This window comes from Polypterus senegalus, chromosome 8 (genome assembly GCF_016835505.1).
Source record: "Polypterus senegalus isolate Bchr_013 chromosome 8, ASM1683550v1, whole genome shotgun sequence".
Taxonomy (NCBI): domain Eukaryota; kingdom Metazoa; phylum Chordata; class Cladistia; order Polypteriformes; family Polypteridae; genus Polypterus; species Polypterus senegalus.
In genome coordinates, this window is record NC_053161.1 from 111,428,422 (window position 1) to 111,454,850 (window position 26,429).

General features: G+C 35.3%; 1 protein-coding gene across 11 annotated transcripts in view; it reads left to right on the plus strand.

The window, feature by feature from the left end:
- The window catches only part of sbf1 (SET binding factor 1), a 256,856-nt gene extending 234,115 nt beyond the window's left edge, over positions 1 to 22,741 (plus strand). For all 11 annotated transcript variants that reach the window (XM_039761603.1, XM_039761608.1, XM_039761606.1 and 8 more), the window contains 8 exons: positions 7,174 to 7,300; positions 11,578 to 11,708; positions 12,468 to 12,701; positions 14,152 to 14,259; positions 15,126 to 15,337; positions 16,407 to 16,494; positions 17,309 to 17,440; positions 17,637 to 22,741. In XM_039761603.1, the coding sequence (XP_039617537.1) occupies positions 7,174 to 7,300; positions 11,578 to 11,708; positions 12,468 to 12,701; positions 14,152 to 14,259; positions 15,126 to 15,337; positions 16,407 to 16,494; positions 17,309 to 17,440; positions 17,637 to 17,735 (1,131 nt within the window). In that variant the 3' untranslated portion in view covers positions 17,736 to 22,741. The remainder of the gene's footprint in view (positions 1 to 7,173; positions 7,301 to 11,577; positions 11,709 to 12,467; positions 12,702 to 14,151; positions 14,260 to 15,125; positions 15,338 to 16,406; positions 16,495 to 17,308; positions 17,441 to 17,636) is intronic.
- Positions 22,742 to 26,429: the final 3,688 nt, after the last annotated feature.

The window sequence follows — 26,429 nt, forward strand, 5'->3', positions numbered from 1 at the left end:
CAGTACACTGTACTTAGTACATGTACGTACGTTTAGTGTCACTGTACACACACATTTACTGTATACTATTTTTGTTGCATTGTACGTATTTATTGCTGGTGGCCTGTCTATCGTAATGGCTGTAACATGGGATATCGGAGACACTCAATATCTTTAAAATAATATTTAGGTTTTACTGTATATAAACAGTGTGTTTATATACATAATTTCAATGAATCTTACCTAATATCTAAGAGAATACAAAGGGATTATGCTGTATAACTCTGCGGGGAATGTTTCTAAACAGTGTGGGAGAGTTTATAAGGGCTTAAAATAAATAAAAAATAACCATAGAAACATATGGTTTCTACTTCGCGGATTTTCACCTATCGCGGGGGGGTCTGGAACGCAACCCCCGCGATCGAGGAGGGACTACTGAGGGGCCTGGGCCTCCTAAAATCCACCACCAGTTCCTTGGTCTTGCTAGTGTAAGTGGTTTGAATCACACCATTTAACAAAGTCTTTGATTGGCTTCCTGTACTCCTACTCCTGCCCACTCCTGATGCAGCCCACAAAAGCAGTGTCATCAGACCAAAAAAAAAAAAAAGGAAGAACCTCACCTCACCTACTATCACAAACGTAAATGTCTGGAGTTTGCTCAGTGGTACTGGTGCTTCAACTGGGACAGTGTGCTGTGGTCAGATAAGACTAAAATTTTGCTTTTTGGCAACAAACATTTTAAGTGTGTCTGATTTGAATCCAAAAATGAGTATGCGGAAAAGCACCTCACGGCCACTGTAAAGTATGGTGGAAGATCTGTGATGCTGTGGGGCTGTTTCTCTTCCAAAGGCCCTGGGGACTAGGGTGCCTGGCATCATGAAACCCTTGAAATACCAGGACATTTTAAATCAAAATCTGGTGGCCTCTGCCAGAAAGCTGAAGATGGGTCGTCATTGGGTCTTCTAGCAGGATAATTATCCTAAACGTGGCAAAATCTACACAAAAATGTCTCGGCAGACACAAAATCAAGCTCCTCCCATGGCCATCTCAGTCCCCAGACCTCAACCCCATTGAAAACCTGTGGGGTGAGCTGAAGAGGAGAGGACCCAGGACTCTGGACGGTCTAGAAAGATTGTGCAAAGCCAACCGTGTGAAATGTTATAGGAGAAGATTAAGTGCTGCCTTGTTGGCAAAAGGGGGTTGTACAAAATATTAACAGCAGGAGTGCCAATAATTGTGGCACACATGATTTCATGTAAAACTTTTATTTTTTAATGTGGGATTTTTTTCCCAATTAATAAATGTACTTCAATTAAAGGTTACATTTTTCTCTTTTTTGTGTTGTGAGCCTATATTTTTGGTGGAAAAAAGAATTTATTAGAAGCCTTAGACCACATCTTAACCAGGGGTGCCAATAATAGTGGAGGGCACTGTAAATATCTTCACGTATATCAGTATCTGGTACCAATTACTAGACAGTCATATTTATATCTGTGTATTGAATTAATATTAATTTTGCATCTACAAGAGTCACTAAGCTTGACGAACAAGTAGCTAGCCTGTGTTATAGTAAGGAATTGGTAGATGTTTCCCAGGTGTCATTTAGGTAGATAATATGCTTAAGGCACAAGTTGCATACTAATTAAGGGGATCAGCTCCTGGGTTGAAGGTGTGCAGACATTATCAGGACTAAGAAGAGCAGGACTGTGACTCTGATAACACTGAGGTGATATGTAGAGATCAGAAACCCAATCGGTCACCTCTAAACTAAGCCAATACATGAGGAATACAGAGAATCTTGTACGATGTATTGCTGCCTAGTGGCAAGGATGACAACCTCTTTGAAAGGGTGGATAGGGTCCTGAAAACAGTATGGGTGGATCCAGTTGTTATCGTCCACTTGGAACACATGATATAAATTAGGGTGCTCTAGCCCAGTGTTTCCCAACCTCGGTCCTAAGGGCACACTGTGGCTGCAGGTTTTTGTTCCAACCAGATTCCTAATCAGTGACAACACCTGATAACACTGATCTCATTTAATTAGCTGAGATTATTTGAGTTTTATTTTACATTCAGAAAGCACAGCAGCATGAGTTTTATATTTATAAGACATTTAGAAATATTTCTGCTTTTGCTATAGATTTAAATGCTTAACTCTGTTTTGTTGATTTAATTATATTTTGCCCTTTTTCTGTGCAGTTTTTCCCCTTCGTTGTATCTTATTTATGACAATTAAAAATGAGCAGAACAGACACGCTAGCAAACAACACTGAATAATCAAAGGCTGCAACTACTTTAGCATCAGACCCACTAATTAGTAAATAATGGATAAATTAAACAATTAGAACACCTAGAAAAAGTAGAATGAAAATGAAGATGAAAATATTGTTAAAGAAAAAAATACATTATTCACATATAACTGCTTGATACATTTTTATATAACTAAAATATGTACAGACAGTAAGTTTACAAATGTGAAGACATTGATAGCCTCCCCACAGTTAAAGGGAATATCAGGAATGTACTTAATGGTTTGAAAATTAGAGAGGGTGAAGTGCTGTGTACAATAAAGAGGAATGAAGTCCAACAAATTGCTGGGACTAAAAAACATTTATGTTAATTTATCTTAAGTAGGTTAGTAAGTACATATATAATCTATAGACGGTTATCTCTGCATATGGTAGAAATTTCTAAGGGCTGCTGAAGCTGTCAGATATCTTCCTATTATTAAAAATAGCTGTTAAGGCTGATCCAAGTAACTATAGCCCAGTATGTTTACTATGCATCATGGGTAAACTGATGGAAGCAAATATTAAAGAAAAGATTGAGCATCACTTGGTTAGAACAGGTGTATTGGGTCAGCATGGGTTCAGATGGGGAGATCTTATTTCACAAATACTCTGGAATTTTGTGAGAAAGCAACAACTGAAATCTTTTCATAAGACAACACATGAAAAATGTTATTAAATTAAAAGAAGTAGGATTTAAGGCACATTAGGTATATAGCTGCAAAACTGGCTTAAGCTCTGGGAACAGTGAATTATGGTAGTAGGAGCTTTTTCAGAAATAGGAGATAATCCGTGAGGTGTCCATCGGGCACAAATGCTGGGAATATTACTATTTTTAACATATATAAGTGATCTGGATAACAGTATAAAAACAAGATGGTTAAATATGTATATGATCCCAAAATGGCTGAACAGCAAATAATCTAGAATCAGCTTAATCACTGTAGAGGAATCTGGGCAGATTTGTGGCAGATGAATTTTAATGTAATTAGATGTAAGATATTACATATTGAAATTAAAAATGTTTCATTTTCAAGAAAGATTGGAGGAGTTATGCTTTTTCAGTTTGAGCAAGTTTAAGAAGTAGGGATGTTAAAAGCCAAAAACGTTGGTAAACATTTTATATAAACTGTTGAACATATGGAATTCTGAACTTGTTAATGTCAAATTACTACAACTCAAAATAGACAGATTAAGTTATGGTCTTACTCTTGGCGAATACTGCCAAGTATTGAAAAGTCACATGGACTGTACTGTGTATCTAAAATGTTTGCTAGCATAACACAAAGTTTCCACAATGTATACCATGCTTTTTTTTGCTAATGTCAGTGTTTGGTGTTTCAACATTGGGAGCTGGGGTTTAAGACATGCAGCATCCATTCCCCTTTTTGGTATTATAGTCTCTTTTTTCTGGGTTTGCCCACTTGTTGTGCATGCACTCTCTCATGCTCAATTGCTCGCTGCATGCGGGGCAGGCACAGAGAGGCTAATAAAATTGCTCAATTCTATTTGTTTTTTAGCCATTTAAATTCACTGTGTAAAAAGTGGAATAAAGTAAAAGGGAATTTGAACAGTGGACTAAGTAAACATTACTCTACTAGATATAACCTGTTTCTCTAATGCTGAGTAAAACCGTTCTTAGTTTACATGCACAGTGTTTACCTCCTCAGCAAATGCCAAGAAGTAATTGACAAACTTACAAAAATTATTTAGTCCTTTATTGTGGGATTTTACATATTCCGAAATGAAAATGGCAAAACAACACAAAAAACTGTGTTGCTGCATGAAAACTATTAGGCCACAATTAGCCCTTTTGTTTTAAACACAACTTGCGTAATTTTCTTTTACAAAAGCTAAAATCTTGAGCAGTGTACCTACCAACGTGCCTATAAGCAGAATAATAGCCCAACAGCCAATAAATAACACTATCAATGCTTAAAATTGCCTGTTCTGGGCCTGCACCAAATTAACATTATTCTGGACAAAAATTTTTAATTACCTCTCAGACAGTCTTGGACTCACAATCCCTCCTAACCCATTAACAGCTGTGTTTGGGGTTCTTCCAGAGGGTCTTAAAGTGGAGAAGGACAAACAAATTGTGATTGCATTCACTACACTTTTGGCACGCAGACTTATTCTGATAAACTGGAAGAACCCAAACTCTCCTCTCTTAAGTCAGTGGGAAACTGATGTGTTATATTATTTAAAATTGGAAAAAATCAAATACTCAGTTAGAGGATCTGTGCAGACTTTTTCAAAACATGGCAGGATCTAATCAGTAATATTTTGAAATAAGTTTATAAAGCACAGAGAATTTGTTGATTTAGGTATTTTTTAAAAGCCTTAAATTTTACACCGTTTGGCTTGCTCTCTCTCTCAAGGGTGGGGATCGATCTGTTCTTAGCATAATTCTTTTTTTTTCTTTTTTTTTGTAAAAATGTGATTGCTATGTATTGATTGTAATAAAATTAATAAAAAAAAAAATTGCCTTTACTACACTATTGGCACGTAGACTTATCTGGCTCAGCTGGAAGAATCCTAACTCTCCTATTCTAAGTCAGTGGGTATCTGATGTTATATACTGTACTATTTGAAACTGGAAAAAAAATCTAATTCTCACTTAGAGGATCTGTGCAGGACTTTTTCAAAACCTGGCAGGATCTGATCAGTAACATTTTAGAATAAGCTTTTAAAGCATTGTGGATTTTTCTTCTCCATTTATCTTTATTTACTTATTAATTCATATACTTATTTTTACTAGCTTTAAGTTTTACTCTGCTGGTTTAGCTCTCTTTCTCAGGGTTGGGGGTTGATTTGTTTTTGATCTTATGTTTGTAAAAACTGATTTATTTGTTTGGAATGTTGTGTGACTTTAATAAAATCAATAAAATCAAAGAAGAAAATAGTTGAAGCAGCTTCTGCTCATTGACATCGATAACTTTTATAAATTATTATGAACATTGCTCCAGCAGACCACCGTGACCCTGTGTTCGAATTCAGCAGGTTGGAAAATGGATGGATGGATGGATAGATTGCTTATTGTACTCCGCACATTGTGTTAATACTTGAAAGTTCTGCCACTTTTTTCTAAGTATGAACACCAATACTACACCAGTCAGTATCTCAGTTTCACTAAAATACACTACTTTATTTGCTCAATGCTTGACTATAATCAAATTGCTCCTTCCTCGTCTGTGTTATAAAAAGTGCAACTGCCAGTGTGGCGTGCACTTGCTGGATTTGTAAGTTCTAAGGATGAGTGAAAAAGTGTTTCAAAACCCTTTTTACTGTAGTCTGCCAGAGTTTGATTTTGTTGTTACACTTTGTTTGATTCAGTTGTGCAAATTTGATTTTGTTTTATATAATTGTCATGCAATTTGACAAGCAGGCTATGTTGCAACTTTTTCTTTCTTTTTGTAACTGCTGTTCAACATCAAATTTATTAAACATTTATGTATTTTGTATTTTACTCACAATTCTATTAGGAGGCAAAATTATGAGCAGGATTAGTATGGTGAATTCCAGTTATACTTTAAAATGTTCTTAAACAAGCATGTAGATTTCACACAGACAGTAGAAGGTTTTCACACAGAAAGGTGAGTAAATGTAATGTGGTAGTGAGTGGTACCATAGGGACATTGTCATTTTGGGGGAAAAAATAATCAAATAGGATTGTCGATCGTTGTTAAACTAAATGGCCTTTTCTTGACAAAATTGGTCAAATGTGCATTACAGTGTGAATATGTAAAGGTTCATGCATGGTGGCCTCTGTAACCACCATTTCAGTTGGAGATATCAACTGGTGCATGGGTTTCCAGTATTTAAACTCCCATTGATACATTTCCATGCAAAACTCTTGGCAACCCTGGCCAAATTACATGTTTTGTTGACACTTGATGTAAAATAGTAAATAAAGAAAGAAAACTGTAGCAATGGCAATTTTATGAAAATGTGAATGTACAGTTATGGGTTATGTAATAAGGTGAAAACAATGTAAAAGAAATTAAATGAAAGATTAAATGTGGGATTTGCACATGTTTTAAGTAACATCTCAGAACTCACTAGGTTGCTAGTTTAGACAGTAGCATGCAATATTCCTGGTTGGCCTTAGTGACGCCACTCCCTTGTCCCTTCACCACCATCCCAGTGTGCCTGGTTTTCTAGATGGGAATAGACTTCAGCAAGTCACCAAGCTAAGTTTTTCCATGCTACTCTGCTGCCTTGCACATGCTGTTGAGCTGTGTGTTGGCCACAAGATTTTTTTTTTGTTAATATGGGTCTCAGCCCAACAGAGGGCAAGGAAGTCTAATCTAGGATGCAGCTTGTGAGAACCAGGGGGTGTGCCAACTCCCCAACACCCATCTAAACAGACACAGGCACAAGACCAGTACACACAAAGCTTTTATTAAACCGTGGAAAACGCTTTCCTTTTTGTTTCCCACCTAAAGCACAGTACAGTTAATAAGCACAACACACGGCACTTTATCTCTTCTCTCTCTTCAGTTTCTTTCGCCTCCACTCCTTTTCCAGCAAGTTTTGCCCTCCACCTCCTGACTCTGGCTCCCTGAATGAAGGCAGGCGGCTCCTTTTTATAGAGCCACTCAGGAAGTGATCCTGTGTCCTGTGATCTCCATCCGGGCTTACTTCTAGTTGAGCTTCCATGCTCCAAACCCGTGGTACCGTAGCAAGCTAGGGGGCCTTCCCACTGTTTTCCCATGGTGGAGTTACTGTCCCTTGCAAGCTCTTTCCCCCGGTCTTCCTCTTATGCATCCCAGCTGCCTGTTACAGTAGCTAAGAAGAGAGTTATTGGTAATAAATCATAGAAAACAAAATGAAACTGTAAAATATCTTCCAGAAAAAGGAGTACCGTGCTTTGTGACTGAGTAACCTCCTACTTATTTTTCAGATCCATCTTCAGTTCCCTATGGAGTTCGAGTTCAGTCAGTACTACTTGAAATTTCTGGCGTACCACTATGTGTCTAATCGCTTCAGAACCTTTTTGTTGGACTGTGACTGTGAGAGGATTGAACTTGGTATGGCTATTGCTTTATAAATGTTTATTTTATCTCTCTTCTTTTAGCTTAATGCTTATAAATTAAGCTTATTTAAAACATACAAAAATATATAAAGGAAGATTTCATGCAACTTTTGGCAAGATATATGCAGCTTAAAATTTTTTTTTTTTCCTAAAGCATTACATAGCTCACATGAGTACTAGATGTACAATAAACGTTACTTATTTACAACTCTGTTATTATATTTCAAGTGTCTAAAACTTAATCATGTAATTGTGGATAACACTAAAAAAAGGATTTTTTTTTTTTTTGGAAGAACAAGCTAATATATTAATTTTTAATAAAAAAAATGTGGTTTGTATAGTTGTATGTATGCTTTATAGTGATTTAAGGCTTGTGCTTTGCAAAATCTGTAAAACCCATATTTTTGAGTTTCAGATTACACAGTAGAAAAGCACAAGATAATAAATTGCTTCCTAACTTTAAAATACAAGGTTATTGAAAAAGGTTCATCCAATTTCAAAGTGCCATATTTTTACAGCTGTGAGGCGCCTAGGAACCAATCACATAACAATTGAAAGAGGGGGATCATAGAGTTTCTGATTGTCACTGGCATTTCTCAGCAACAGACTCCCTCATCACTGGATTGGCTGTAATGGAGCCCACAATTTGGAACTCCACTTCTGGTCCCCAAAATCACCAGATCTCACGCCATGTGACTTTTTTTTTTTGTGGCGTACGTTAAGGATTCTGTTTATGTGCCACCACTCCCAACAGCACTGGATGATCTCTAAAATCGCATTGAAAGAGCCGAGAGTACAGTAACATCCAACATGCTCAATCAAGTATGGGATGAATTTGACTATCATGTTGATGTTGTCCCTACAGCTGGAGGAGGTCATATTGAGCACTTGTAAAATTACATGATAAACTTTATGCTTACGTAAACCATTTACAATTTACTGCATTGTTCTGTGCTGTTTTACAAGTGAAATAAATCATTTTGAAATCTGATGAATCTTGTTGAATTACCGTGTATAATTGTTGCATGCTTTAAAAGAAAATGACCTGCCGTTTCAGTTTATTAAATTGAACTAATGAATAATTTTTTTTATTCAAGAACAAAAAGTTTCCAGTAAAAGTTTTAAATTCTAAGAAAATCAAAAAGATTATTTAATGCAGAGAACAAATCTTAAGTAAATGATAATCATCCTAAGAAATACAGAGAATGAGAAGCTCTTCATTTTTAGTCTTTTCTTTCATTCATTCTTCATTTTTTATGCAAGCTGTTTTGCAATGTTCGTGATTAAATGGTTTGGCGTGTAAAACAATTTAGCATTTAAATGACAGGAGAATAACAGATTGTGTAGGGAAATGTAGAAAAGAATGACAAAGCATAATGACTATCAAGTATAATTTGCATAATATATTTAAGACACCATATTTTATTTTGTGGAACATAATATCAAAATTTAGTGGCAGTTGTATCAGGTATATACCTGCACAATAAACAGTATACTGAATGCATGTGTTATACTCAAAATCAAAATCAATAATGACAATACACAATGACTTTCTCCGTAACAGTGCCACAAAATTAATATAAAATGCTATGTACATCCAATATACATTCCAATTTCTTATTATTGATATGATCTGAGTAAGGAGTTCTCCAAGTCAGTTGTTTGTTAAACCGCAATGTTTGTGTTCGATTGATGGCTGAAACATAATGAACAGTCTCAAATACCTGTAAACCACTGAAAGGTCTTTCTAGCATTCACCAGTTATGTAATGTGTACAATACACAAACAATGCTTTGGGACCATGTTTACAGCAAGCATTCTCTTGATATTATCTAATATTGATAAATGTCCTTAATTGAATCTCTGTTACTGCATTTCTTTTATAAACTGCTTTCGTAAAGTCATGTATAGCTCATTGCACCATCAGCTATTCATCAGCCCATTGTGAACTGGAGTGTTAGTATTCACTCCACACTGAAGCCTCTTTTTTTCTACAGTGGTTTCCCTTTCGTTTTAAGAAATAATCTTACAACATTTCAAGAGCAATTAAGTAAAAACACAAAGCGTTTGTATGTGGGTTTTAGCATTGGGTGAGTGCAATAGACACTTTGCGGCTGAGGTGTTATTATCAATTACACCCTTTCAGGACAGTCATACTGTATATATATTTTCACCATCCATAAAGTGGATCATATTTAACTTGATATTCACTTAGTACTGAAAATTTTGAAATTTGTACATGGACATTGTTTTTAAATTATTTTAACCACTGCAGTTAAAAAAGTTTATTAAACAAACCATGGTCAGTTTTCCCAGCTTTGTCTTGAAATCTACTGTAGAAACTACTTTTTAGCTTCAATAAAGGTATCGATAGCATCCACAAGCCATAGCTGAATTCCTCAGAGTGAACCACAAGATCTATCAGTAAAATTTTCATATCATCAGTGAAAGTCAGCCCATGATTACATTTATTAAAGCATGATCTAATCCTCCTCAATTTGTTTACTCCACATATGTCTTTCTCAACTCAGACTGACCTAAATGTACATAGGTCAAGATCATAAATGTGACTGCTGTTGTCAGGCACCCACTGGGTCATAAGTTTTGGGAAATTCCCATGCTGAGACATTGGAATAAAATCTTTGCTTATTTATCAAATATTGTTGAATTCATAATAATTAATAATCCTCTAACAGCATGCTGTCAGATCTTTTTCTAATGCAAGAATTCTAAACTACCTACCATAACACAATGGAAAAAAATAAAAATATAAATAATTACAATGAGTATCTATAGGACACATCAAGATATCCGAGTTATAACTTCAAATGAAGCTGTCTTTCTTTCTCCACAATGTGGGTGTGAAGGGGAGGAGGTATCAGATCTGATTTAATAAAGTATAGTATTGTTTAATTTCCTGACTTGTAACTTACTCGTTCTGTTATAATCTTTGAAATTATTTTTAAAAATTGTAAAATTACAGTAACTACTCTCAGAAAATAGAGCATTTCTTCATATAAGTCGGGTTTGTTTTATTCTTTTTCTTTTTTGAAACCAAGAGTTACCACAAGATTTGAAAATAGAGGCAGGACTGTTTTGTAATATTCACATTCGTAAGATGCAATCATGCCTTTATAGTTTCAGCCTTAAAATGTCAGAATTAATTTGGACTGTCTTTTGCACAAAATTGCCATTGTATAGTATTTTAAAAAGTTTAAATTACATATGTTTAGCCTTAAGTACTTCACAATTTTAAGGTGATTGCTCATCCCAGATGTTGAAAAATACCAAAATTGTTTAAAACAAATGTTTTGATGTGAAACTGAAGTGTATTGTAAATGTGTAGATATGTAAAATGATGTATACAATCTGAAATCTCTCATTATAAAAACAAGATTCTTTGTTCTACTGCATAGTAATATTTAGAAGAACAAGTTTCTCTCCCTTAACTACTTAAGTTTCTAAATACAGATATGTCTTCATAATGCTGAAGTGCCTCACTGTTTACTAGCATCCTAAAAACATACTACAGGTTGAGCATCCCAAATCTGAAATGCCTGGGCCTTAAGTGTTTTAAATTTCAGATGTTTTTGGAGTTTGGAATATTTATGTGTACATAATATATTCTTATTCATAAAGCTTGAAGGTAATTTTATGCAATAAGCTTAATAATTTTATGCATGAAACAGTTTGTGCACAAAAGCAACAGTAAAATGCCTGTATAAGCTGTTAAACAACAGCAACAACAAACAATGGCAGGCTTTTGGTCTGCATCTATGGTGCTCTGTTTTGATTTCAAGGTTATTGTACACAGAATAAGTGAAAAACACAGTGAATTGATAACAAAACTTTTGCCAACACAGCTTCAGAGTCTATTTCCCCCTAAAATTGTGCCTTGTAGCATTTTTGAATCACACTGCTTACTCCCCCCACCAAATCAGAGTTTGGAAGTGGCATGTAGCTTTTATTGTGTCATTCATCAGTGGCTCCCAAAAACATTCATGTGCTGGTGCATCTCTTGAAATTCAAAGGGGAATTGAAAAGATCAGTCATAAAATGTTAAGCACACCAGCTCATGTGGTGTAAAAAAAAAAAAAGTGAGGTCAGGTGAGGAGTTTTCCCACTTACGGCATCATTTCAGTTCTCAAAAAGGTTTGGATTTTAGAATTATGAATTAAGGATACAGGGCCCATATTTAAAACAGTGATGATACCAGAGTTGTTGTCATAAATTTTACAAGATGTTCTACTAATATCTTTTTAATCTTGTCAGGTGTAATGTATGAAGAAAAAGGTGAAAGGAAGAATCAAACTGTGTACAAGTCTGTGTGGGATTATATAGACAAGCTAAACAAGAAGACTCCCATCTTTTTTAATTACATGTTCTCTCCTGAGGATGGAGAAGTAAGTAGTTCTAAATTAATATACAGAATTTCTAAAAAATAAACAAATTTTATCTGAGATGCTAGACTTGATATAACAATATTTCAAGATACTAAAAATGTATGTGGGAACCTATAATTTGAATTGCCACAGCATTATGTTAAGCTTATGGTCAGTGGTTAAACATGATTGCATTCTGTAAATTTGCTTCTTGCACAATGTTAAATATTTTTCTTCAATCTGTCATCCTCAGTTTTTCATATATTTTATGCTTAACATCTAACCAACAAAACTATTACATTAGAATTGCTGAGCTACTTTTCCATATGGTAAAAATTTTATTTACCCAAAGAGACCATAGAGTGCATCTCATTATCCTTGTTTTGTGGAATAATATGTGTAATTTCATGCACTTACGACTTGATAAATAGTCTCTCTGGCAAGAAAGTAATATGCAAATAAAATTATATTGATCTCTAATTATGATGTTAAGTTTTAGTTGTAAAAAATGTAAATACGTCTAAAGTGATTTAGCCTTTAATGTTTATCAAAGGTTTTGGTTGTGCAAAACATTTTTATGTACTCTTACAATGCATAGTCTAAATTATATTTTTTGTATACAGAATTTAAAATTCTGAAAATAAATAAGATAATACTGCTGAAGAGAAAATTATTTCTTCTTTTGATTTGTATTGGAGTTAAAAGGTTTTATTAAATAATGTGCTTGTTTTTAGAAATCACAATGTTTAATAGTGATTAAAAACTTTTTTTTGGCAACAGGTGTTAAAACCATACAGTCATATTTCAAATCTGAAGTTATGGGATTTCTACACTTATGAAACACTATCAGAAGGCCCATCATATGACTGGGAATTAGTGCATGGACGTTACGAGCAACCAGATGAAAGTGATCGTCAAGACACAGCCTCTCAGAAGTCTCAGCGTAAAATTGTTTGGCCGTGCTATGACAACAGAAGTAAGGTTGAACCAGATGCCATTACTAAGCTTTTGCAGGTATCTATTGTATTTTTTATTGGTTTCTTAGATACCTTATGTATTTCATCCATCAATAAATTCTATATTATATGTAAATATCTAAAACTATGTTAAATTCTTATGCCAAAATACTAAGAGGCCATCTTTATCATGTTGTTTTTGCATTTTATAGCTTACTTTTTTTACACTTTTGTGGGCTTCCCCTGTTACTCTGAATTTATTGACAGGCCATTAGGTATAGTAGTATTTCATAAAGGCACATAAGTGCATAAAATTGTGCTTGTCTGCTGTTAAGTTAATTGGTATCCTACCTGTAAGTACTTTACGTCTTTTGAACAGTGGTATCTCAAAGACATGAAGTGAATAAAGTAAAATTTGGATAAGGATAAATGGGTTATTTAGCTTAACGGTTTCCAGTCAAGAGTTTAATGACTAGAAGCTTACCATAAGTCATGGCACAATATAAAGAAATATTTATTTTTTTAAAAGTTTTATTCCCTTTAATGGAATCAAACATAAATTGTTTCCCGTATTTTAAAACACTGTAAACCTGTTATGGTTTCTCAATACACATACCAAACCTTGACATACAAATAAAAAAAAGCTAAAAAAAATTAGTGATTTTTATTTAGAACACTAAATTCCTGTGTTTTGTCTTATTTGTCATGTCACAAGAGTTCATATGAGAGTACGTTCTTGTAGGGTATATTGATTTATTCTATTCTTGTATTTTTGTGTTTTCTCTACTATAGTTATGTCCTCTCTAGTGTGACAAAGAAACCCTTGTACTTAGTTTGTGTTTTGCTTCAAAATATTTTTAAACATCTTTAAATCTGTAATCTATTTGTAAAATATTAATTGTAAAAGCATAAATATAAAATAATGTTACCAAGCATACCACTTAGATTACTTTGTTCTGTTAAAAAGTGTAAAATGTAACAGCATGTCAGGTGTATTTGCCCTTTTGGTTTTATAGTTAGTTACTGAATTATTTACTAACCTCAAGAAACACCCTTTCTGAGTTACTAACATAAAACTTGCGTCATTCATGATCTGTTAACCCAGCAGTTTACCATTTTAGTGCCTTTTTTTTCCTTCTTCTTTTTTCAGCTATAAGCAGTTGTTTAATTGCAACAGAACCTTGCCTTGTCATGTGGTACAGCTTTAGATTTGTATTAGATATAACATTTGGCAGACATTAATTAGATTAGAAATTTTGACATGATTCATTAAAATAATAATAACTGACATACTTTTTATGCATGCATTTAATTTTATCAAGAGTTGTAGGGAGAAATGTTTATTGAAATCATGGAAATACATGAGAAAAGCTCAAATTTCACTTTATAATGTTTTTAAGATTCCTGCCTTAAGAATGTATATAATATTCTGTTTCACTTTCTTGGAAAAAAATCAAGTTGTTTGCATAAAATGCACAATTAATGTCATATTTATTATTATGTTAAAGGAGCTCCAGTCACTGGAAGTTGAACTTGGTTTAGTTTCAGAGAAATGGAAGGACACGTGGGATAAAATCAAAGCAACACAACGAACAGAGACAAAACTGGAATCAAGGGTAAGATAAAAAATTAAAGTAAATATAGAAATTTATAAATAATTATTTGTCTAGATCTAGTAGTAACAAACTGCCCATATCTGTGCATTTGTTTCTAATTTACTACATTGCATGGGAATTCACATATGTCATTTTTGTTTTACATTTAAAATGGCTATACTGTAGTTATAAAATTAATTAACACATTCATACCTCTAGGCTTTTCCACATTTTATTGTGTTATGATATGAAACCCTGATGTATTTAAAATGTATTGGAGATTTTTTTTCCCATTTATCAGCATAAAGTACTATGTATTGCCAAAGTGGAAAAGATCCAGTCTTTTTTCTGAATTACTTAAAAATGAATAAGTCTTTGACTTGGACCAATTTAAGTTGCCAAGTACTAATATCAGTAAGCTTACAATCATTGTGGTGATATTAAAATTTCACTCAGTAAAATAAAATGCGTCCTTTCTTATTAGGTTACTTGCTTGTAATTTTTCATGTAATGAATGATCTTTTACTGTTCTTCATTTTGTTCCACTAAATTATGCTCATATTTACTTTAGAAAGTTTTCTGTGCTAGTGTATGCTGGCAATATGTGGTATATAATTTAAATTTATTTTTTTTTAATTTTTTCGTGGTGAAACGTTATAGTGTATTATTTTACATATGGCTAAATAATCATATTTAAATATGTGTATTTAGTTTTCCTTCTTCTTTTATACCGTACTCATTTTTTTTATGATGTGTGTTATGGATGGTATTACATGCATTTCATATTTTCTTGATTTACTCACGGGAAGCATGAAAAAAGAATTCAGTTGTCTTGTGTACAATAGACTGTGTTTCTAATATACAGTAATCTTTGTTATTATTTCTAGCATTCTTTGTTTAGTCCTCTGCTCTTGTCATCAAATCTGAGCCATCAACGACGCACCCAAGGCATGTATCTACAAGAAAGTGTAGGCTCTTCCATTAACCTATTGGAAAGTGAGAACATTGCTACCTCTACACCATCAGGTAGCATGGCAAGTGGAAGGCGAAGTACTAGCACCCTGTACAGCCAATTCCAAACCTCTGAAAGTGAACACAGGTAATTTTTCACTCTGCCACGCATTCAGTAATGAAACCTTATTGCAGCTACAACAGTAAAAGCAGTTTTATTTTCACATGTGCAGATTGCAGTAAAATTAGGGGACATGCATCTAATGCTGACTCAGTCTTTTTAAAACAGTATGTGTTTTTCACTGTCTTGTTACATGTCAGTGAGCTGTTTGTGATTCTTGATGTCTTCTTGCATCTCAGTTCTGATGATCAGCAGCTACTCCCTTGGTTTTGGTCCCTTTCAGATTATTTATGTACAATACAGAAATGCAAAAATCATCAGAGAATCACCTAAAAAGAAGTTATTTAACCTGCTGTTTGATACGCAACAGGTTTTGTGTTATACTTTGAGTATCTTGAGATTATTTTTACTGAGAAACAAGCTTCTTACCAGGCAAATGAGAGACAACTAAGTTCTACTGTGTAGCATATATTTCAGAGGGACTCAACTTAATACTTAGCAACATGGCAGCAATAGAGTTTAGGAATAATATGAGGCACTAATATAACTTAAGTTTTTAAGACTTCTGTAATCCATGACTCTAACATGCCATCTTTTTTCTTGGAGTTACGTTGCAATTTATGGTATGCTGAAATAGGAAACTGTATGCAAATTTGACCAGAACGTGTCAGCTGTCCATAGATAAAAACATAACCTGAAATTCACAATCTATGTGATGTGAGGTGGCAAAGCTTCCCTTTGCAGCACTTTGTTTTTTTAATACTAGTGTCATAATAAACAAAAAAATGTAGCGTTTGTCACTACTTTGTATCCATTAAATACACCTGACCTGACATGAACCGTTGGACTGTTCATCTTTTTTGTGTAATTCTTATTTTAATTCTGTTTCTCTGTGTTTTGGTCATTAACAATTTCAGTCCCTTATCACTGTGGTATATGTTGTGTGCAGGAGACTGGAGGATGGCTTTGAAGAGATTTCTGTCATTCTTAACTACAGACATTTATCCCTAAAAGATTGTTGTTTAAACCTTTAATTCACACCCATTGTTAAGAATTTAAAATACTACAGGTTTTAGAATTTTTTTTTCTTTTCTAGATCACTTGAGGGTGTCCTCTATAAGAAGGGTGCTATCCTAAAACCATGGAAACCACGTTGGTTTGTCCTTGATAAAACAAAGCACCAGGTACATATTTAAGCTTGCTGTATAAGCAAATGAGGCATATTAAATAATTATGTATAAGAAAATGCTTAGGTTTTGTCTGTCTATTAAACACACAAGTACTTGTGAGCTATTAGAGCTAGAATTCTGATCTTGGTCGTAATCTATTACCTCATAAGTTCTGAAAATTACAGAAATTTTAATTAGCATCAACTTTGGCAGAATGATCTGTGGTCATGTGTTTATTTTGGAAAAATAAGCATACAACCTAGTAATGTGGCAGAAAGAAAAAGAAGACCAGTGAGATCTGCTGATTGACAATTACAGCAGAAAAGGCAATTAAGCGTTGCAGAATGACAACAAATAAACAAACAAGATGCTCAAGCACATAGATAAGCAACCGCTAATCCTGAATATAGCCTGATTTGTTCTTGAATTTCAAAATATTTAGGTTGTGGCAACCTGCTGGCCACTGGTGGCCAGAAAGGCTTGTTGTGATACAAGTGTGCTGTCAAAATAGAAAGGTTTCAGTGTCAAATAATCTAAACTTTTGACCATAAGCATGCATTGCGTTTATATCTTTTGATCAATACTTGTTTAAAGAGCTCTATTTAGGAGTGTTAGATCTCCATTGTGATCATATGAAGCAGCATTTTAATGGTGAAAACTATACCAAAATGGAAAAGTTCAGCTTGCTGTTTATGAACCACCTTTATTTTAGTACCATAGGGTTGCATTTTTCACTAGTTTAGCATAATTTATGCAATATTGAAAGATTTATTTATGTCGTTGATAGCACTCTCTTAAAATGAATGATTGCATTTTCCCCTTATAATAGTTGAGGTACTATGAAAGCAAGATTGATAAAGACTGTAAAGGTGTGATTGACCTGGCTGAAGTGGAATCTATCATCCAAGGAACCCCATCAATGGGAGCTCCCAAAAATATAGATGAAAAGGCCTTCTTTGACGTAAGTAAACACCTGTCACTTACTGACTCTGCCATTTTTTGAAAGGTAGTCACTGTCTCCATTCTGTCTGTCTTCCTTTCAGAGTCTACATTCTTTTTCCATACATAGTTAAAAAATGCTGCTTTTTGTTTAGAAGCATTTAAATTACAATTTGGCACAATTAAATGCATTTTTTTTCCTTTGCATTCCTTTTCAGCTGAAAACAACAAAGAGGTTTTATAACTTCTGTGCGCCAGACAGCCATAATGCCCAGCTTTGGATAGACAGTATACAGAGCTGCCTGTCTGATGCCTGAAACCATAGGAGTTGAATGAAGACATACTGAACTCTGTGTTACATAAAGTCATTCCTGCCTGGAAACAGAAAAGGATTACTGCAGCACTCTGGAAAGGAAATTCCAAATACTGCAAATTAAACCACTCCAGCCTGCAGTTGTCATGGCCCAAAAGCAGAATGTTTAAGGATGGTTAGGGAATGTTTTACAGTAAAGGTGCCATTTTGATTTGTGGTATCTCACGTATCTCAACTTTTCTTTGTTGTCCCTTTTATGCTCATCAGGTACAGGTTACAGCTACTATAAACCAAACAGAGATTAACGCTGTATTTCATACTCTATACTCGTGACCCTAAGATGAAAGGTTATACAGTAAATTCACTTGTTCTGGTGGGGACTATTGTCAAATCCTGAACTGGCATTCCTTTGTGTTTCAATCAAGCCAATATCCAGTTTACTTTTTTAAACTAATTCTTGCATGATAGGCTTTTAAATGTTGTTCATGTTAAAATTGTGTTTCTTGCAGTTCACACTGTTTTAATTAAATTATGAAGGACTTGTGCAGGATTTTGTGATTTGCATTACATAGTTTCCTTAACAGCATACAGGAAAATTCTGTCTCTAAGGAGAACATTATGTTAGTGAAATTCCACAGCACAGTCAAGATTTCTAAATATTTAATTGTAGAGTTGGAATGCATTGCATTATTCTTTGAATGGAGCTGTGGTGGCAAAAACTATGCATGAAAAGTAATTTTAGTGAAGATAGTCTGATTTAGGGCCTGTGGCAGGTTTGAAAAGCCAGTGTCCTGTTTTGCTCATTTCCAGTAAAAGCTTTGATCAAAAAAACAAGACCACTTCAAGAGCTCACATAGTTTCCTTAACAGTTAAGGTTTTAACTTTGAAGTTTTTATCTACTTCTGTGATATATTTAGGTGTTGCTGCCCCTAATTCTGAGCTGGCACAATGGATGAAGTAAATAATATTTTCGTATCATGAGATACTAGAAGAGGACTCTTAAAATTAAGAACTACGTTTTGCACAATGTATATATTCAGGTCTTCTGTGCTTGCCCGTCTTCTCAAGAATGCTTCCAAAGATTTTTTTTGTTTTGTTTTTGTTTTGTTTCATTTTTAACACTGGTTTGTTTGAACAGATTTGGGGTGCCAGTTTAGGGCTGGGAAAGTCCACCAGACAAAACAAGTGCAGAGTTAGTAAAACTGATGATCTAAAAGCAGCTACAGCTAACATTTAATGTTCTTCCGTGTTTTTATTTAAAGAACCACTATTAATATTTAAAATGTAAGGGATGTATAAGGGCAAGGAGGGGGGTGTGTTTTATTTTCATTATTAACTTATGCAGATTCAAAATGTGTTAATGAAGCAGGATTGGTGATGCTCAGAGTGACAAAGGGAGGCAGGCATTGTTTACAGGGCACAGCTGTGAGAGGCTTCTACTGCTGCTTTGTTGAAAGGACAAGTGTGTTGGTTATTTATCTCTTTGGATTTGGCTGCTCCACAATCTTGGTTATTTGAAAAGAGGAGACTGGCGTACAAAGTGCTATAGTCCCCTGTCTTAAAACATACAAACATTTAACAGTTTTGGTTTTTTTTTGTAAATATTATTTCCAATAAAAACAATAACTTTCTGTGGGTTCACTTCTGTAGCCGATTAAGTGACTCAGGTAAAAATTTCTACATTTGAATTACTGCTGAAGATGCTAGATAGTGTGAGTATTTGAATTCTACACTTCATCACATTCCACCACATAGTTGGGATGGTTCGCTGAACGTTTAAGGAATGGGAACATTTCTTCCAGCTGTTTTCTAAACCTGTGGTAATTTTGTTTTCTAATTTTATGATAGTTTTCTTGTGGTTTGCTTAATAAATTGCACCTTTTATAGGAAGAGGCAAGATTAAGAGCCGAAGCTTGTTTGCATTCTCTTTCTCTGACTCAATTTGGTGCACATCCTCTAAGCAGTCAAGTACAACCGAGTTGTGTGTTAGAAGCAATGTCAGTGTGTTTGTGTGTATATTTGTGTCATCAGATGCTCCAAATTTTACTTGTTACTTTTTTTTTCCACTTGGCCAGTTACTTCCTGCCTTGGGATGTTAAAATCAAAATGTGGGTTATTAAATAGAAAGGTATTACATAAATCTCAGTTTTAACACATTACCTCCTTGGGGGCGTCATGCTGTTCCTGCCCCCAACTTCAAAAGAACATAAACACACAAAAGTATTTACTCTCTTCAGGCTTCAAGCACTAATGTACCTTAGGTAAGAAGAATGGAAATAACTGGGTTGCAAAAACTTCTTGTGCCCACACCACCTTCTTCTGTTGGCTTTTGGCAGTGTCGACTCTCACAGCTGTAGGTATCAAGCAGTGTTGTAGCTAGAGGTGAGCTGTTACATTTTGTAATGCTTGTACATAGTCGTCCCTCAGTGCTTCTTAGGAAATGATCTTTCTGTACAGTGTACCGCTGACTGTTTACAAAAGGCATTTTACCACATTTTCCAGTTTTTTTATCCTACCAATCCAAATCAAGCTATGCACCTGTCTTAAATGCTCTCTCTAAATGTTGAGCTTGAGCAGAGTGCAAACAGCACAACCGTATCGTCCTTGGTATCCGTCATTTACTGCAAAACTCTGCACAAGCTAAAGCTGGCAGATGTGTTTACTGCTTTGCAGAAGGTAATCCAATCCAGTTTGATAGCTTTCAATGGGAATTTTGTGCTCTTCACGACTCTTTTAAACCATTCACATTTTTTTTTTTTTTTACACCATTTTTATTCTGATGCCTTAACAATGAACATGACAGGAAAATCCAGGTGAGTGCGATTGTCATCTCAGATGAGCCATAACATTGTAACCAGCCACATTGTGTGGAAATGTTATGCAAGTAAAAGCATTTGTGCAGAGCGTTAAAGTTTGGCCTTTTTTACCCATCGGTTAATAAGTAAGTACTAGACTGGTCGTTGAATAGCTGATTCATAATTTAGGTTTGATCCAGTTAAGTACAAATAAACATACTAAAACAACAACTGTTAACACACGCTGATGTTCCATTTCATAGCTGAGCATTGGCCATTTTAGTCTCCTAGTTGTAATCATGACCTGTTTGCTTCATGGGAGAAGTTAAGTGATCTTTACATCTGAAGGTTCAGTAGATCAGGGCAGCAAAAAAGAGGGAGCCCACTGAAGCAAAAGTCACAAACCACAATTGTAGGCCGGTTCCTTTAAAAAAAGGTTGCTGGGCATTTCATAATAATGACTAACTTGTGTTTCACAGAAAAGTAATAATTTCACAAAGACTGTGCTTGTCCAGACTCAGTTTTACATAATTTCTACCAAAATTGGAGAGTCTGTCTGATTAGCACGTAGGCATGAAATCGCTTTACACATGACTGGCCAGTTGTGAAAGAGCAGCCTAAGAAGTCTCCTCAGGAGCACAAAGGGCCCTTTATTTTTCAAAAGGCTCACTCCAAGTCCTGGTCCATTCCTGTTATGCTATCATTTGTGGCTTTGGATCCAATTCCGTGTCATAGTCTTAAGCTTTCTGACAGTGTTTCTTATGGATGGTGCGATGAAACTGGAAAATGTGGTCATATTCAACAAGTTTGGCTAAGAAAAAACAAAAAAAAAATCTTATTTTTTATTCACCTTCACCAGACATTTAGATGTTCTTCTAATAATAGAATCTATCACTGTATATAATACTAAGATTTTATATAATGTAGTAATTTATTTAACTCTGTCATATGTAAGAAAGATTAAAATCCCCTTTAAACCTCATTTTTTATTTGTGTGAGTAGACATGCAGTATGTGCCATTATTGACTTTATTAACCCAGCTTTATCTTTGCAGATTCTTTTCACTTACACCTTCTGCTGTACACCTCAAGCTTAAACCCTGAAATTGTTGACAAATTTGCTCAAGTTTGTAAAATGGTAGTATTACATGTGAGCACATATCAGAACTATTTCAAATGTCTAAATGGTAAGAGAAGTCATTTCTCTTTGTTTTATCTGTACAAATATGTCTTCATTCCTTGTTCATTCTCTTAATTTAGCATTTAGGCAGATGCGCGTGATGCAGCTTTTCATTAACTTATGCAACTGGTAATGAGGATTCACTTTTTCTTCTCACCATATTTGTTGGATTTATTTATTTAACTACAGAAATGTTAATTTAAATTCTGACTAAAATGTCATTGTTTGTATGAAGCTTCAAGTATAAAGTTCTGCTTTGAGTTTATATTTGCATGAACCTTCTAGCCAGGTGTGTTTGGAGAGCTTCTAATTCCAAGTACTTTGACTCTTTTCATGATATTTCTTAAACAGATTAATTCTCTGAGGTTGTATAATGCACCATGTTAAACCACTGGGTGGCAGGCACCTCCTTCTCTGGCCCACAAAGATGTCTGTGTGCCATTTGTGCTGAGGTCGAGGCTGGAGCAAATCATAGGACAGAATGGGCACGGATGTCACAGAGAATGAAAGCCACCTCCGTTTTCTCCCTTGCCTGCCCAGTTTTAGTTAATACTACCATTTTATTTTTGTCCCTTAGGTGTATAAGGTAATGTCAACTTATGAAGGGTACATGTCTTAGTACCTTTTTTTCCATTTTTTTAAAGCAGGAGTTTCTGGGGCATGTGTTTGCCAATTTTTAATGTATTATAATATAGCTATGTAGTATAAATATTTGTTTTCCCCCCTTAAAAAGATTCTCCTCTTCAGCGGAGTCTTTGCCCACATCTTATTTTTTTTTTCTTTTTTGCTTTACATTTTTAAAGGAACTGAATGTTTTATGATTTTTGTATATAGTCTTTTTTTTTCTTTGTATAAAAATTTGCCTGGCAAATAGATGGCACTATGTGGAGTTTGTAAAATACCTGAGCAGCAATGTAGAGTACTCAAATTGTATCAAAGTTCTGTACATTGTGTTATACGTACAGAGTTCTTGTATTGTGCCTAGGGAAACAAAAAAAAGTCTAACTCAAATTTAATAAAATTATATATAAAGAGGCATTTCTGGTTCTTTTCTGCAAATGGGTTGATTTCAGCAAGGGGATGATTTTTGAAACTCTCTGCCATTTAAAGATGTTTGGGGACGTGTGTGGAAGAAAACGAGTTTTAGTGAGGGCAGCAATGCTGAACTGGGCAAATGTCTGAGGCCGCCCAAGACAGTTACGTTTGAAGCATCGGTAAGTGCTTATTTGCTGAGAAAATGCTATATATCATTATAAAAAACGCAAATAGGCAGTAATAAGAATGTGTTCTGTTTTTCAAACACATCAGTGTTTTGTATGACATCCCATAAAATGAAGAATTAAAGCAGTTTGTTCTACTGTACCACTGTAATTTTTCTGTTTATTTGATTCTTTCTCAAATGGCCCAGTGGTAAATTCTTCCAAACATCTTACAGCTTTTGCTTGCCTTTTATTCTTTGTTCTTTAAGTTAATTTCAGATCAGGGCTCTAAGGTGGCCACTGGCCATTCTAGTATTGTTGGTGTGCCACTACAGGTAGGTCCTAATGGTGTTTAGAGTCAATATTAAGTTGAGAGATGACATTTCCAAGTCATTTTCTGAGGGTATGTCATGTCATATCATATAATATCATGTCTTTTTCAAACCCACTTACTCCATACCAGGGTCACTATAGGAAGCTGGAGCCTATCCCAGCTAGCATAGGGTACAAGGCAGGAGCAAACCCGGGACAGGGCACCAGTCCATCATAGTGAAAGTGTATCTTGATGAATCAAAGTTTGATGTTATTTTTCGGCTGTCATCATCCTATTAATTCTGCCCCCAGGCCACAGAATGCATTAGATAGACATTCATACAACAACAACAATTACTGTATAATGTAGCACATTTTCAATCACGGAATTTAGCTCAAAGTGCTTTACAACATGTTAGATTAGGCAAGAATAATAATTAATAAATAAGACTTATGTAAAGTGGATATATACAGTAATTAATAGAAAAGTAGAGGTTTAGCATCCCTAATGCCAAATGCTCCAAATTCTGAAACACTGACACCTCTAGTGGAAATTTCAACAGCAAGGGGTCTGTTTTATAAAATTTTACTTGGATTCAGTTGTGAAAATAGGCTTACAGCAAAAGGTGGACGTGAACACCATAACGTGCAGATTCAAAGTGGATTTGTTCTTTTAGAGCAGGTTGGAGCGGGCCCCACCAAGCAACTGCATGTGATTTGTGGTCCTGGGAACGCGTACGAAGCAGTGAGCACTCTGCGTGCGATAGATGATGTGGGGATTAATTCAGAGGTACCCCATGAAGCATCTAGTGCTGCTAAACAACAAAACACAGTTGAAGAGCTTTGTCCTCAGTGGCTTGAAACAACAACACCCATGTTCAGAGGTGCTGTGCTGCAGCGTTAAATATGTAGATGACTTGTGTGTTAATGGGATGTCACAGCTTTGAGGTTTAATGTGTGGCTTGTCTTTGTACCTTATAATAATATTTGCTTGGTGATACAGATTGTTAGTTGTCATTTAGCTGGTTTGGCTGCTTTTCCCTACTTGACCAAGGGTGTCCTCCAGATATCTGAATATGTATATGCAAATATTTCAAAATACTTATGGTCCCAAGTGTTTCAGATTAGGAATACTCAACCTATATAGAGAATCATTTTTAAGTCTGTAAAGATGAGTCAGATGATAAGGTCAAACAACTGGGAGGGCACAAAAAAATGTAAACATAATTCAAGAGGTAAGATGCTGGAGAAAAATGAAATTTGCAAGGTTTCAAGGCTGAAAAATCACCCAGCCGTAATTCCACAAGATGCTGGAAAACATTCCCTTGAGATTCTCCTCTATGTTGACTTGATTGTTTCTGCAGATTTGTCAGCCGCACATTCATGCTGTGAATCTTCCACATCCCCAAGGTGTTCTGTTGGATTCTCATCAAGAGACTGGGAAGGCCACTGAAGAACAATGAACTCATTGCCACGTTTATGAAACCAGTCTGAGATGACTTTTGCTTTGTGGCATGGTGCATTATTATCCTGGAAGTAGCCATTAGGCGATAGGTAAATTGTGATCATGAGGGGAGGTGTACGGTCAGCAAAAAAACTCGGATGGGCTGTGGCATTCAAGCTATGACTGCTTTGGTATTCACATCTTCAGAGGGTGTCAGGAATCCTTCTAGAAATAGCTGTAATTAAGCAGTTAAATGTTTACTTGATTCAACATTTTATTCTTGACAAATTTCAGTCCGTGTTTAGAACAAACTGCAGTATAGAAACTGTGCTGGTTAAAGTAGGAAATTATCTCTGGGATAATGCAGTCAGAGGCCACATATCTGTTCTTGTTCTCTTAGACTTGAGTGCAGAATTTGACGCCATAGAAATCGCTTTAGATAATGGTGGGCCTCACTGGCGGTGTCTTAAATTGGTTTGAGTCTTACTTAACAGGTAGAAAATTCTTTGTTGGTTGTTATGTGTGTACGTTGAAGACTCATGATAGTGTGTACGGTGTACCAAAAGGATCTTTCGTGGGTCCACTGCTCTTTTCAAACTACATGCTTCCATTAGGTCAGATTATCTCAAAGCACAAGGTAAGCTACCACAGCTATACAGATGACAGCTTTATTTATGGATAGCACCTGATGACCCTGATGCTCGTGACTCTCTGACCCTGTGTCTTGCTTGTAAATTTCTGAAAGGATGAGCAGTAACTTTCTCAGACTAAATAAGGAGAAAAGAGAAATCTTAGTGATTGGCAAAAATGGATATTGTGAGAGTAATACAGTAAATTGGATCAAGACGAGACCAAGGTAACTATTAACTTTGACCTAAGTTTTAAATCACATTTGACTGAATTTTTTTCTTACCGAACCGTCTGTGTGCCTCCGCAGCAATCGATATTCATCAGACCAGACTGCGTTTTTCCAGTCTTCATCTGTCCAGTTGTGTTCAGTCTGTGCCCACTGCAGCTTTAGATTTCTGTTCCTGGCTGGCAGGAGTGGTCTTCTGCTGTTGTAGCCCCTCTGCCTTAAGGTTCTGATCGCCACAGTTGTACGGAGCTGTTTTCTGAGTTACTGTAGCCGTTTTGTCAGCTCAAACCAGTCTGGCCATTCTCCTCTTTCTTCTCTCATCAATATGGTGTTTTTGTCCAAAGAATTGTTGCTCACAGGATATACAGGTGCCGGTCATAAAATTAGAATATCATGACAAAGTTGATTTATTGTAGTAATTCCATTCAAAAAGTGAAACTTGTATATTAGATTCATTCATTACACACAGACTGATGTATTTCAAATGTTTATTTCTTTTAATTTTGATGATTATAACTGACAACTAATGAAAGACCCAAATTCAGTATCTCGGAAAATTAGAATATCAATTAAGACCAATGCAAAAAAAGGATTTTTAGAAATGTTGGCCAACTGAAAGGTATGAACATGAAAAGTACGAGCATGTACAGCACTCAATATTTAGTTGGGGCTCCTTTGGCCTGGTTTACTGCAGCAATACGGCGTGGCATGGAGTCGATCAGTCTGTGGCACTGCTCAGGTGTTATGAGAGCCCATGTTGCTCTGATAGTGGCCTTCAGATCTTCTGAATTGTTGGGTCTGGCGTATTGCATCTTCCTCTTCACAATACCCCATAGATTTTCTATGGGGTTAAGGTCAGGCGAGTTTGCTGGCCAATCAAGAACAGGGATACCATGGTCCTTAAACCAGGTAC